This window comes from Condylura cristata, unplaced genomic scaffold, assembly GCF_000260355.1.
Source record: "Condylura cristata isolate star-nosed mole 26May11 unplaced genomic scaffold, ConCri1.0 scaffold00004, whole genome shotgun sequence".
NCBI lineage: Eukaryota > Metazoa > Chordata > Mammalia > Eulipotyphla > Talpidae > Condylura > Condylura cristata.
The window spans coordinates 24,011,835-24,027,143 of NW_004567105.1; the positions used below are offsets into that span (position 1 = coordinate 24,011,835).

A 15,309-nucleotide genomic window follows, 5' to 3' on the forward strand; every position below is an offset into this window, starting at 1 on the left:
AGATGTGCCATTCTCACTGGGGTGAGGTGGTATCTCATTGTGGTTTTAATTTGCATCTCCCTTATTATGAGTGATGTTGAACATTTTTCATATGCTTGTTGGCCACCTGCATTTCCTCTTTGGAGAAGTGTCTTTTTAGCTCTTCTGCCTGTTTTTTGATGGAATTGTTCATTTTATTTTTGTTGAGTTTCATCAGTTCTTTGTATATCTTTGGCAACACTTTTTATTTATGTACATATGTATGTATGTATGTATTTAAGATTTATTTATTTATGCATACAGAACTAGGGTATAGGCCAGAGGTTCAGGGGCAGTGAGAGGATTCACCAGAGTCAGAGTGGGGAGCAGAACAGGCCAACTGTCAAAGTACACTGTTGTGGGGAGCAGCAGGCGGGCCAGGAAAGGTTTGCCTGGCCATGTGGGTTACCTCCAGGGCAGGGATTAAACTGAAGTGCTGACGTGGCCTTAGCTTCCCAGTGCCCCGCTTTAAAATACAGAGGACCCGTATTTTAAACAGACGTTCATCCCTTCGCTCACCAGGATGCATTCACAGAATTGTCTACTTTGCTGTTTTAGGCAAAACAGTTTTGTAATTGGAATATGGTTATATAAAATATCAAAGGGTCAAGAGATATTACTTGCATGGAATTAAAATTTCATCTTTTAAATCTGCACAAGAATTTCTGTGAAACTCTGAGTCCAGTTCTGACTGTCAAATTGAGTTAGATATACAGGGATTGTACCTTCCAGCTGTCTAACCACAGCTGACCATGAGAAAAGGCTGTTTCACACAGTAACTTTAGATGACAGCTTTTCCTACATTCATGTGCAAGTAAGAGACAGACATAACAACAGAGGTCAATAATATTGCATTTGATTATATAATATACATGCAGAGAGAGACAGCTTGAGAAAGATATGGGTTATTGAAACAAATGCTATTTTTGTTTCTAACCTAAATGTTTTTTAAAGACCCTTTTGAGTTTATAACAACTAATACTGTGATGTATGTATAGACATAAAATTTAAAAAACATATAAGTATCTTCATTTTTTGGTTTGTTTTCATCTCTCTAATTTTAATACTCCCATTACTAATTTGTTCTACAAATGTTGTCCTATGGTGTGGAGAAAGACATGTATCTTTATATGTGTAATTTATGTAAAATTATATTCAAAGAAATTGAGTTTTAGTGCATTCTACTAAATATTACACATAAGGTTGCTAGAATTTTCATTTTTAAAAGAGAGGAAACACCAAAATATAGTAAATTGGGAGCACAGCCTTAGGAAGTTATTGTAAAACATTTTGAAGTGGTTAATTTTGTCTAATTTAAATGCTGGATGGTCAAGTCAGCACACTTCCCTGCCATATGCTTTTCTGAGAGCTATTTTTGATTTGCACAAATGTTCGACGATTAGAGAATAAACCTAAAATATGTTTTTTTTCTCTTTTTTTTCTTTGTATGGTTGGAGAGGGTGTTGGTGAGGTTTGGTGAAGCTAAATTCTGAGTTACTCTTTATTTTTTCTCTTTTCTCTCAAACTGGTTTGTGCTCATAATTCTTCAGCCAGGGCTTTCTCACCTACAGGACCGCAGCAATAGCCCATTATCTTTTTACTAAGTGACCCACCGATTAGAAAGTGCAGGTTTAATTGAAAGGTAAAGGGTGTTAACATTGTAATCATTATGAATGAATTGTCATAGATTGCTCTAGACACAGCTAGCTGCCTGATATTGCTGACATGAAATTAAAAGCTGGAATTTCCCTCTTGTTATCTTCTCCTGACCTGTTTTTCTGAGGCGAGGACTCACCTATTACATCAAGGCCCTTCAAACACTTAATTAATGAGGAAATATGTCCTTCCCACTTGAATAAGCACTCTGTCTCCTAAAATGCATCAGAGAAGTCCGTAGTCTCTTTCAGTCCTTTCATGTTTAATATTAAATTAATTAGTAAATGATGATATTCAAAATAGAGGCTGTGTGTATCTGAAGTTGGAAAATCTGTCAGGAAAGAGAGATCTCTCAGGTACAAAGAGGCATGAGAATAAGAGGTGAGGCAGCATAGCCAGAGACAGAATGTAGTCTCCTCCTGACTGTCTTAACCGCTACAGAATGTAATAGGCATGAGAACTGAGTCTCTATGTTTTGCTAAACTGAATCTGTATTTTGCTCTTGTGTTTTTTTCACTTGCAGAATAACACAAGCAGAGACTGAAACAAGAGAAGCGTTTTTGCATGAAACTGATTGGGAACAAGTCACTGATCTAGGGCTATTCTTTGAAAAATTGGCAATTCAGATACTGGAATCATTCAATTTAATCCTTAACTCACATGCCAGCACATGTAGGTGAAACCACTGATAAGATGAAAAAACAGGTTTGCCCTATTCTGGAATTTGACAGGCCCAGGGATGTATCAACACTGGCACTGGCCTGACTAGAGTAACTTAAGTTCTTTGACCCAAGTTTTCTCATGTATCCTAAGATTGTAATAACATTGTCATGATCAATAAATGATATAACAGGCATACAGCTCCTGCCAGCAGCCTCAGAGTGTAATTAGTGCTCAAGAATAGCTTTGAGAAATGGTGAGGTAGGCAGTGAATTTAAGAAGTGATAGTTGGAATTTAGCCAAAAGAAAGGAAATTTCAATACTATGTATTTTTTTAATTATTAATTTATTTATGCATCCAAGAACAGGGTTACAGGCCAGAGGTGCAGGGGATGAGCGGATCACCAGGGACAGAGTGGGGAGCAGAATAGGCAGACAAACTGAAATACACTCTTGAGGAGAAATACCAGCAGGTCAGGAGAGGTCTGCTATGCCGTGTGGGGTCAACTCCTGGCCTGGGATCAAACTCCTGCTGCAGTGGCTGTGGATCACTTCATAGTGCAGCACTTTAACCTATGTACCACCAGCGAGGGCCACAACACTATGTAATTAAGAGACTTGTAGTTTAAAGTAGGTTTGCACAGAAACTAGATGACTTGTATTGGTTTGTAAGATATGAGACCTTTAAATCTTTAAGATACTAACAAATAAAAGGTCATTTTACCTTGCTTTGTAAATTGAAGGCACTAATGTCCTACATCGTGAGTTGAGTTAATATTGAGGGAGATTGATGTAGCCAGAAATGATTCACTACTGAGTAAAGTAACTTTGAGTGATGAATGCCTGAATGCATAAACACTGAGAGCTGGTACTTCAAAACTCAATCTTTTACTGATCTCTCCAGCACTTAGAATATTAGAATAGTGGGGATCCATTAGATGTGCTCATATGAATATGTGTGTGTATGTGTGAGAGAGCTACAGAGAGACACACAGACAGAGGGAGAGGGTTGAGAAGATTGTGTATGAATGCATGCTACAAAAAGAATGGGATTCTGGGCCCTCCCTGGTGGCATAGCAGGTTAAAATACAGCACTAAGAAGCTAAAGCCACTTCAGCATGAGTTTGAACCCTGCCTTGGAGGTGACCCACGTGGCATAGCAGACTTCTCTTGTCTCACCCTCTGCTCCTCTCAACGGTGCACCTTGATGATCTGCCTATTTTGCTCCCCACTCTGTCCCTGGTGAACCCCCTCACCACCCCTGGACCTTGGGCCTGTACCCCAATTCTGCATGCATAAATATCTTTTAAAAAAAAAGGTGTTCATAGTTAGTTGATTGTCATTGGGGTGGGAAGAACACATGAGACCATGGTGATGACACATGGATGATGTGGTGGTGGGAAATCCCTGGAAGTTACAACTGAAATGAAACTTGTACAAAATGAAGAAAGATGTAAGTATATATAATAAAGTGAAAAAAGAATGGGATTCTCCCTTTTAGTCTGCAGGTTCTTCAGTGGCACTCTGTGTCCTAACAACTTTTTAAAATTCCAAGTAAAATACAAAGTGGAAAATGTTGTTTTAGTCCTTGGGGAAAAAAAGTGTGCATTTTAGCAGATTCTTGTTGGGAAACAAAGTGACTGCTCTGAGAAGTTTTGGGTGGGTAACCTACTACTCCTGTGTCAATGATGCAAAACAAATGCAGGGTACATACAGAACACAGACATCTAGCTCATTGGCTTTAGAGATTCAAGGTCATCTGTCAAGCCACAGTGTCTCTTAGCATATAAACTAATAATATTCTGTGTCTGATACTTGGTAGTGGTTTTTGAGTGCTTGCTAGTAATAGAAATTCTTTGATGTGGCTCAAATGTGAATTCTGAAAAGTATGTGAGGTCAGTATGTGCACCAGCTATGTCAAAGTTACCCTCTGTCTTTCAGCACCGAGCACAAGGTCTGTTATATCCTAGGTACTCAAGAAATGGTGCATGTATGGATGGGTAGTGAAAGAAATGATAAGTTGGTCCTGGTTGGAACTGTCAAGAAACTTGATCATTTTCAGCAAGAAGAAGGCAGTGTTTTGTAGGAATTAAAACAGCTCATCTGTGTAACCTTGAAAAATATACTTATCCATGCTCAGTTTCAGTATCCCCACCCCTCAAAAAGTAAGGAAGTTATGAGTAATTCTGATAAAATGCTAAGTTCAAGGCAAAGCAAAGTGGCTTCTGCTCAAAGTGCTAGTTGCTCTTCTTCACTGAGAAATGAATCTCATTAAATGTGAAAGGGCCATATTTTGGATGCTGTGTTTATAAAAGTTAAAATCTGTTTAAATTTGGTATGTTGGGAAGTTCTAAAAAGTTTTGTGAGAATGAGAAAGATGTAATTTTTACAAACAAAATGACAAATTAGGAGGGAACAATTCAAGACCAGAGAGATAATAAACAACCTATTATCATTATTCAAAATAAAAATAAATTAAATCATACTGGCTGTCTAAATTTGCATGACTTTCTTAGCTTCAGTAGGCCTTGTTGATTTTTAAAAGACATTGTAAAGCAGATTTTTATATTTTTCTTATTTAATTTTTAAAGATTTATTTATTTATTCATAAAGAACTGGGGTACAAGCCAGTGGTGCAGGGGCAGTGAGAGGATTCACCAGAGACAGAATGGGGAGCAGAACAGGCAGATTGATGAAGTACACTGCTGAGGGGAGCAGCGGGCAGAACAGGAGAGGTTTGGCACGCTATGTGGGTCACCCCCCTAGCTGGGGATCGAACTCACACTGAAGCAGCTGCTGCTAGCTTGCAGTGTTGTTTCCTAACCCGTTGCACCACCACGGAGGGCCCGTTAAGCAGATTTTTAAAGGTTTTATTTATTTATTTACTTTTGCATTGAAGACCTGGGGTACAGACCAGAGGTGTGGGGAGTGAGAGGATTCATCAGAGACAGAGTAGGGTGCAGAACAGGCAGATCAACAAAGTACACTGCTGAGGGGAGCAGCAGATAGACGGGGAGGTCTGCTGAGCCATGTGGTGGGTCAGCATCGAACTCCTGCTGCAGTGGCTGCAGGCAGCTTCATAGCGCTGTACTGTAACCCCTTGCACTACCAGGGAGGCACCTGGACTTATATTTTCAACTCCTTTATTAAATATCAAGGTATATAATTATTGGAACATAAGATAAGGGTGTTTAGTTTTGGTCAGTGAGATTTTAGCCATTCGTTATAGCATTTTATTAGAATTAATGACATCATATAAGTTATTTTGCAAAGTAGTTGACATAAAGACTCAAGCCTGTTAATTATATTTACTGTTATCTTCTGAAAAAGAGGGGATACATTTTAGTTCGTATTAATAGTAAAATGGAAATGATAGATAAAAAATGTCAAAGGAATAGAATAGAAATATTTGATGACAAACCCCTAGGAGGTACTTGCCTCCATTGCTGTCTTAAATATGCAGGATGTGTTTGTCAAATCCTTGTCGTTCTGCTCAGAAGGAATAACCCACCTTGGCCTTACTATTCTGCACACTCCCGTTGGACTAATTATGGAGGATCATGCAAGATAATTCTAAGTAATTCTAAGTAATGGGTATCAAATGCTTCAAATAAGGAAAGGGAAGACTGCCTGATTAACAACTGGGGTCAAAATGATATCGTGGAAAAGCCCTGGACAAGAAGTCTGACTAACTCTCTGTGGCTTGTGTGTTGTGTGTTATGTTTTAGTAATTTAGTTTCCACACTCACAAAATGGGAATGAGACTCCCTTTCTGATTATTTAGAGAACAGGATGAGATAATGAATGTGAAAGTAGTCCCTGCAATTTGCTAGGAAGTTAATGAATGTATGACTAATGTTAATACATGGAGTCACTAAATAGCGTGCTCACTGTCAGTGCCAGGATAATAAATAAAAAATGCAAGCTCCTCTGTGTTCAGTATTTTGACTAGTTTCTGTCCTCAGTTTTGAATGTATAATTGTTTCAGTGCATTTACATATTTATATTTTCTCTTATCCTAAGCATCAAAACATATCTGTCCTTTGTAGAATTTTGATACCAGAGAGACACTGGAAGAAACTTTAATAAAAAATTCACTTGTGATTTTAACACCTAAAGATATTTAATGTTAAAATTCTGAAATCATTCCTTATGATCCTTTCTTTTTTCTGTAGATAGCTTGCTCTATATCTAGAAAGCTCAACCATGTATATATATTTTAATTAGCCTGCTGGTGAATGTACCATTATGATTTATGGTTTTTATTATAATATTCATTAGTATAGAATGCTTTTAAGTGCCTATATTTAATAATATGCAACATAGAATATTGTTCACTTCTCCATTTAATACGAAGTAGTTACATTTTTTATGAAATTATTTATTGTTTACTAGTTGTTGTTTATTCCATTCTCCTCTTAAATAATATCAACAACATTTAAGTAGGTAGCAACCAGGGGAGATCACATTTATTTGTAATGCCAGTCTAAAAGTAACAGTGAATTCTTTCATCTTGTTTCTAAGCACTAAGTCTACTTGGAGGCCTTTGAAGTACTCGTTTAAACTGAAACCACACAAAGAGAAACTCAGCAAAATAAGTGGTTTGAAACAAACAAAAATATAAACCCTAAACCTTCCCCACCATTGCATAATCATTATTTACTCTTTACTAAATTTGCCTTTGTGGAGGTTAGGTTAACCAAAACTGTCTTTTTGTTTTTGTTTTTCTTTTTGAACTCCTGGCAGTGCCTTCTCAGCCTGTAGCTAAGTTTTCTCAAATATTTAAATATTTGGTAAGCATCACTCTTATTATTTAGAACAATACTAAATGATTTCATGAAAATATGGATCAGTTCACTATTTTTCATCATTTTCAAATAATTTTGTTTATAAGTTCCTGTAGCACAATAGTTGAATTAGGTAGCTATATTCCGAGTGACTAAGCACTCTGGATGGATCTGGAAGGGATTATACTAAATGAAATAAGTCAGAATGAGAAAGATAAATGATGGATATTGTCACCAATATGTGGAATATAGAGGAACCAAACTAATGGTCAGATAAAGACAAGCTTAAAATCCTGTCCTTGGAGCTGACTATAGAACTAAAGCACGGTGCTGGGGGTGGGGATGGGGTGGGAGGAGATGGTAAGACAGGAGGGAAGAAGCACAGACTGTGGTTGATTTGGTGGTAGACTGTGAGTAGACTGTGAGTGATTTGGTGGTTGGTGCACTACAGTGGCGATAGCTGATGGGTATACCCTATAGTGATTCAATTAAAATGTTAAATAAAAATAAGCATAAAGAACATATTCTCAGTCAAAATAAATTTGAGAAAGAAAAAAACTGGCCCTAACTGGTGGCACAGTGGGTTAAGGCTCAGCACTGCAGGTGAGCTGCAGCTTCTTCAGTGCAAGTTAGATCCCCACCCTTGTGGTGACTACATGGTGCTACAGACCTCTCCAGCCTCACCCGCTGCTCCCCTGCTTTGTCCATCTGTCAGTTCTGCTCCCCACTCTGTCTCTGGTGAATCCTCTCACTGCTCCTGCACCTTTGGACTGTACCCCAGTTATGTCTAGGAGTACAAATGCCCATTACATGAAATCTTGGGCTTCCTTTTGGCAGAATGCCATTGAAGAGTTGTCTCCATTTGTCACATGGAAAGATAATACTTCAGAATGGCCAGTTTTTATAGCAACATGATCAATTTTCATTCATTGATAATACTTATTGAGCACCCCCTATGCCTAAGATACTGAGAGTATAGTAGTGAAGCCCAGTTTATATGGAGCTTAATTTCACAGCAAAAGACAAACACAAATTAATGAGAAATACATTAGGTTCTGTATATACATACAAAAATTAATAAGTCTTAAAAAAGTGTCGAAGTTTTAGATCATGTATTATAACACATTCTCTTTTTTTCTTCTTGTCAAGAAATAAACTTCATAACCTCTAAATAACACAATAAGCAGAATTTTTGTTGGTATTGGTGATGTTTTTTAGGGCTTTTCAATGTTTTTTTATTTTGATAATTTCATTTACTTAATGTGAACATTGCTGTAGGGGAAGGACAGCATATTTTTGAAGTTTGTCACAAAACTGCTTAAATTTATATCACTACATGTTATCAATATGTTATCATACTGATATTAAATCCAGTATATCTTATATATTTTAAAGTCTATGTAGTTACATAAGTAGATCATTGTAACAAGTTACAGACTTAAACACCCTGGATTGCCATTTTCTGAACAATAGAATCATGTTAATTAAATGATAGCAATACATCTGTATTTCATACATACATTTTGGCCAGTTAGTTGTCATCTTTTCCATTTTTTGAACCTTTTCCATTCTTCCCATACAAATGTTTATATATATATTTTTTCTTTCTTTTGGAAAGTCTTCAAATATTTTCATTTCCCTTTCAGGAATTTGCTGCACTGACAAAAGAATTAAATGCTTGCAGGGAACAACTTCTAGAAAAGGAAGAAGAAATTTCTGAACTTAAAGCTGAAAGAAACAACACAAGAGTAAGTATAAACTTACATCTGCTTGGAATTACATCTCTATATAGTTCAGTGTCTTATCTAGTATACTTACAAAAATGTAAGCATTTAAAATTTTAGGGAGACTTTAGATACCAACTGAAGTCTCTTACTTAAAGTTAAAAAGAACATACTGTATAACTCAAAACAGGATGACAGGAAACCTAAATTATAATCTCAGAGACTAAATCACTATGTTGGCTTAGAAAATGTGCTTATTTGTTGTGACCTTTCCTTTATTTGACTTTGTAAGGAAGGGCCAAGTTTCAAAGTGATTTCCAAATGTTCAGACTGTTGTATTGGGGTGAAGCACGGAATATCATAGGCTGAAGATAAGCAGCAGAGGCGAGTGAAGTAGGGTGTGAGTTTGATTATGGGATGCTGTGTAGGAGTGGACCGCATTGGTCCTTAGCTCACTCTAGCAAAGTATTTATTTTTTAAAGAAAGTGTTAGAATATAAAACAAGTAGAACAGAACTTTCCTAATTAAAAGAGGTGTACTTTTTTTATTTTTCCTTTTTGCAAGGTTGTCAGTCTTGCTTTATGAAGCTGATAGAATTTACAGGATTCTGCTCTTGAAAACCCATATGTTCCTCTCTATACCATGACATGCCATGTAACTTTAAAGTTTGGAATTTGCACCAAAGTAATATATTTTCTAGTTCCCAGGAAAATGTCAGTAAATTTCATACAGTATATACATTATCATATTCCCTCTTAATGAAAGCAGTTCTCTAGTGAAAGAACATAGAACATTTTCGTATAGATGCATTTCAATTTCATATGAAGTTGGAAAATATTTACAGTGTTATTGTAGCAGATGAACACTGAAAAATAAGGTAATGTTAGTTAATAATGTATTTACTTTCTGTTTGGCATCAGGGAATAATACAAAAATCACAGCTTCACAAACATTACACTTATACCTCCAGTGAGAGATTCCACCACTCATGTGATCACACTCGGTTTGTCTCCTTTCTCATGGTCTCATTTCATGGTAGAGAGAATTCAGACCATGTAAAAGGAAATGGTTTTCAATGAGACTTTGAGAATTTGATCACACTGTCTGGTGCCTCAAGGTGGACACAAGGACAGTTTATCAGGTCTCAGATGATTTCTTTCTGTGTCTTTCTATGTTTTTTCCTACTTTGCTTTTTTAAATTTATACCATTTTCCCAAGAAAATTTAGTGTTTCTTTATGACGAGATGTTTGTCACATTTCAACATCTTCCTTTAGTTTTCTTTCTTTCTTTTTTTTAAAAAAAAAAGATTTATTTATGCGTACAGAATTGGGGTACAGGTCAGACATGTGGTGGGTAAGAGGATTCACCAGATCAGAGTGGGGAGCAGAACAGGCAGATGTACTGAAGTACACTGCTGAGGGGAGCAGCAAGTAGGTCAGGAGAGGTCTGCCATGCCATGTGGGTCAGCTCCCTGGCTGGGGATGGAACTCATGCTGCAGTGGCTTCAGAGTGCTTCATAATACGGTGCTTTAACCTGTTGTGCTACCAGGAAGAGCCCTATTTCATTCTTTTTTAGTTTGAGTAACATTGAATATAACATCCTATGTTTCTGATGTGAATATTTAAAAATTCATATATGTACACTACATCAAGTTCACCACTGAAAGGCCAATTTTAATCTTTCACTATATAGTTAACTCTTTTTACATAATTTACCAACCTTTTCCCATCTTCCCTCTTGTACCTATTAATTTGATCTTACAATCTAAAAGATTGTTTTTGTTTTATTTCCTCTTTGGGGGAGTGGGAGTACATTGTGTGTTGGTGTTATATTTCTAATGTAACACAGAAACAGGAAGCTAAGAATCAAGGAAAAACCAAACCTCTCTGTAGATTTTCAACTGGTCCTCTATTTTTAAAACGTCCCAGAAAATCTTTTAATAGCTACACATGTACTATTCCTTGCACAGCTGCTCTTTCTACAGCCCTTTAGTCCTTTCTGGGCTCCTGTGAGGGAGATACTATAATTTTCCCTATTTCACAGTTGAAGCAACTGAGCTCGGAAAACAGCAGATAACCTGCCAGAATTGCGTAGTTAGTAAATAGCAGAGAAGGGATTTGAAAGCTAAGACAGTCTAACTCCAGTTTCTGAGCCCATGGCCATGAGACCATCAGTGCAATTACTTACTAGGTCCATGAAGAAAGATTTACTACAGTTTAGAGGATTATTGTTTAAGAGCCAGACAGCTGTATCACGGATTGTCTTTTCTACTTGTTTCTGACTAATTTCAGAGAACTGGCAGATTGGATGACTACATCCACACAATTTCATTATGAGGCTCAGAATTACCTATGATTCCTACCCCATAAAAAGCCTTGGAAGTCAGGCATGCTGTACTTGACATATCTATTCAGAAATCAAAGTGGAAAAAATACAAATATTAAGTCCCATTAGGGTAATAAAAAAGAAGCTTTCATTTTATGCATGAAAAATAGCTGTGTTGAAAACATGATTGAATGCAGGAAACATTTTTCCTCTTTCCTTAAAGCAGTGATATGGAAGATTTTTGTTGTTGACTATGTCAAGGAAAATAAATGTGAGACCTTTATGATGTGAAGTATTGATAATATAATAATGTCCTCTTCAGGTATATAACCATGGATTCCCCTGTCTCATCATCCAAACAAATATTCAGAGCTGAAAATGAGACTAAATTAATGTCCCATTAAATGTTTCTAAATACAATAATTTTTATAGATTTGTATAATAGTTTTTCCTTCTACATGTTGTGGTTTTCTCCTTGCTATAAACACCTACATATTGACATTGGAGAGAAAGCAACAAGTTAGCATTTCTTTCCCACATTTAAAGAAAATTTGATTGGTGTTAGATTGTGAGCAATTTTAAAGTAGAATTGATACTCTCAGTTTTCAGGGTCCTGATAAAATTGTGACTCTCTCCACATTGAGCAGTTAACATGTGAACAAGCACTGAGAAAAATAACACACACACAATTTACAAAGAAAATTCAAAATGGATACATTTGTTTGTGTTAATGTATGTATATCGGCAAAGAAAAAAAAAATCAACAAGGAGCCAACCCTCATATCTGCTGTTTACATTACATATACCTTCTCCCAAATAGAAAGTAGAATTTTTGGAATGATGTTCATCTAATATATCACGTAATAAAGACAAAAGCGTACCAGGTAACCCTAATAAAGTGTAAAATGTTTTTCTAAATGTTTTACATATGTATCTCACTGTGCTCTTACTGAAGTTCCATTAACTCTTTTGAACTGTTGGGAAAACTAACACAGTAATTTCATTCTGGTCACATATGGCTTATAAGAGCTGCACCCAGTGAATCTGTATTTAATAAAACACGTTCCTTTGTCACTCACCAATCATATGTGTTGGTTAAGGGCGAGCTGGGTTTTTTAAATATATGGCGAGCTGGGTTTTTTAAATATATAATTCAGTCCTAATCTGACCTATAATTTACTTTGTAACAAGTGTATGAAAAACAAGGCTCTAGGTATTTATTCTTATGTCAGAACTGAAAGTTATGGTTGCTTATTGTTTGTTATGACAGAAGCACTACCCTGTAAAACAGTAATGAGTGAATGAAAGCAATCGGAAGTAATCGCTAGAGTTGCTCTTAAATTCAGGTACTGTAAGTAATTAAAATTGAGGACTTCCACACAAACTCTTCTAAAATAATCCATGATTGTTCCAATATAGATTTTCAAAAATTATAATGGGTATTTATAAAACATAACACAAGCTTTATTTTCAACCTTTCTTCACTGACAAAAGTGTAGGAAGAAAATGACAAAAATGAAGGAAAAAACTAAAACAAAATGTGTTACTCCCCAGAACTGCTCTAACTGTAGGGAGATAATATTTATAGGGAAAAAAAAACCCTTTGTCCTTCCATTATTTTCACTGTATCAAATTGATTCTACATTTATATATAAAATATATGAGTTCCTACTTGTACAAATTACAGCACCATTGTTTTAATCAAGAAGACAGTAAGTAAACCATATATATATATATATACATACATATATATACATACATACATACATACATATATATATATATATATATATATATATATAAATCTCTAAATTGAGGTTCCAGAGCTATTTCTAGGGCCACATTTCTTACCCTGCAAGCTTTGCTTACAACCTCAGCCCCAGAAACATAACCTCTGCCACCACCTGTGCCAGTAACAGACCCTATAGCTGCCCATGCCATCTGTGTGTTTCATCTTCTGGATCCCTGCAGAATCTTCCAAGGCCAGTGGCTCTGGTTGACTGAGTAAGTCACATGTCTGCCACCTAGTGGTAGGCATGCCTGAGAGCTATTTCTGAATCTTACATTGTGAAGATGGCATTCAGAATATGGGAAGGTATTAAAACACAAAGGTATATTCAAAAGATTTGGGGCAGGGCCCTCTCTGGTGGCACAGTGGTTAAAGTACAGCACTAAGAAGCTAAAGCCACTTCAGAGTGAGTTTGATCCCCGCCCCAGAGGAGATCCACATGGCACGGCAGACCTCTCCTGACCCTCAACCAGTGAGAAAAAAGAAAACTTTTCTGTTGTTTTGTGCTGGTATATTTTTATTCCATCTTGCAAATATTTATTCTAATTAGTATTCAGTAGTCAATAGATTATAGAATACAAATTCCAGTATTAAACCTTGATTCCTGGATCTAATATTGTGTATGATAGCATGACTGCGAGCAAATATCTGGTAAAATGGTGTTGCTGGTAGAAGCACAGTCATTAATGAAATGCAAATACATAGCTGGAAAAGGTTTCTAATACAGTGCAAAAAGGTAGCTTCCCCTCCTTAATGGCAGGAATTTGACGTAATCTGGTTGTTTAAAAGTGGAGGGTGGACTTCAGGTTATACATTCAGTGTGGATGACTATGGCTAGAACTTGACTGTGAACCTGTGTGATAACTGTTCACCTTAATGATGAGAAGCCCATATCAGGTCAATGATAAACTTCTATTCCTGAAATCAGTCATATTTATGCATGTTAAAATATTGCAGTAGCTAGAGAAATAGGCAAAAATCCATAAGGTGAATCATTTTGTCCATCAGATTGTGGAAAGTCTCTACAAGAGTGGACCAAGAAATTAATCCTGACTCAGAGCTAATTCCCAATAGATTTTTGTATTTTCTTTTCCTCAGTGTTGTTCCCATGCTAAAAGGTTAGAGATGTCTTTTCTGATTAGTTATTGCTTCATAAGAAACCACCCCCAAATTGAAAGGCTTGAACAACATTTTACTCATAATATCTGTGAGTCAGAGATTCAAAGGGTGCCTTGGTGATGGCCATTTTCTGCTCTACAATGTTTGGATTCTCCATTGAGATGACTTGATGGAGAGAATGAGAGTGACATGGTGGTAAATGACATATCAGAAAAAAAAATACCATTCTATAGTCATTTAGTAATTTACCATTCTTTAGTAAATACGGCAAATTTCATTGGTATAATTATTCCCACTGTAGCTGATTTAAGCTAGTAATATGATGTCACTAATGCAGCTTTGGTTGAAAATGTATAGTAATATATTAAATTGTATTCCTACCATTCAGATACACTGAAAATAAGCAAGTGGAAGAGATTATAGAAGAGATAAAAAGGTAGAATAAATATTGAGTGTTAAAAATATATTTAATTATAAGCTTATATGATTTATGTTTAATAATGACTGTGCTTAACTACCAGTTCACAAAGTTCCTGAAAATTAACTATAAGTTCTTACAAGCTTGTATGGGTATGCTTAGCACACAATTTAGAGGGGATGACTCAAATATCTAGAGGTTAACTTGTGCAATAATTTCTTGACTCTTATGTCTGGCTATAAAGACTGAATGGTAGACTCCTTTGTGACTTATATTCAAGGATCTCCACAACCTTGTTGGCACAATGAGTAATCAACCATTTTATATAGTGACTCAGGGATTTAAGAACAGGTGTTCCAGTGAATTGGATAAAACTGTATTGTCTTTTAGCAATGAGGTTCAAAAATAAAAAACTGGTATCCATCATAACTGTCACATATCACACACTCCATGCCTCCCCCCAGTTCAAGGAAAAAGAATATAGATTTCACTTCTCAATGGCAGAAGTGACAAAAAAAAATGGATTTTTTAAAAATCAACACAGATGAGTAAAAGAAAGAATAAGAATACTTACCTGGCAGGGGAGATACCATGATCACGAAGGTGGTTTTCCCAGGTTAAAGCTTACCCATTGCACTCCAGATGTGCTGACCCCTGTGATTTCCCCAAATGTGGGAAAGTCGACTGTATAATTTGTGCAGGACAGCATTTGCACTTTCCCCTGACTAAACAAAAGAAAGAAAGAGTAATAAGCTACTGTCAGATTTTCTATTTACTATTTAATATAATATGAAGCATAATAAGCATGACA

The 15,309-nt window shown here is 36.2% G+C and overlaps 1 protein-coding gene across 13 annotated transcripts in view; it reads left to right on the forward strand.

Moving 5' to 3' along the window:
* Positions 1-15,309, forward strand: part of PPFIA2 (protein tyrosine phosphatase, receptor type, f polypeptide (PTPRF), interacting protein (liprin), alpha 2) — a 339,529-nt gene that overhangs the window by 189,267 nt on the left and 134,953 nt on the right. For all 13 annotated transcript variants that reach the window (XM_004675845.1, XM_012720376.1, XM_004675847.1 and 10 more), the window contains one exon: positions 8,768-8,869. In XM_004675845.1, coding sequence (XP_004675902.1) covers positions 8,768-8,869 — 102 coding nt within the window. The remainder of the gene's footprint in view (positions 1-8,767; positions 8,870-15,309) is intronic.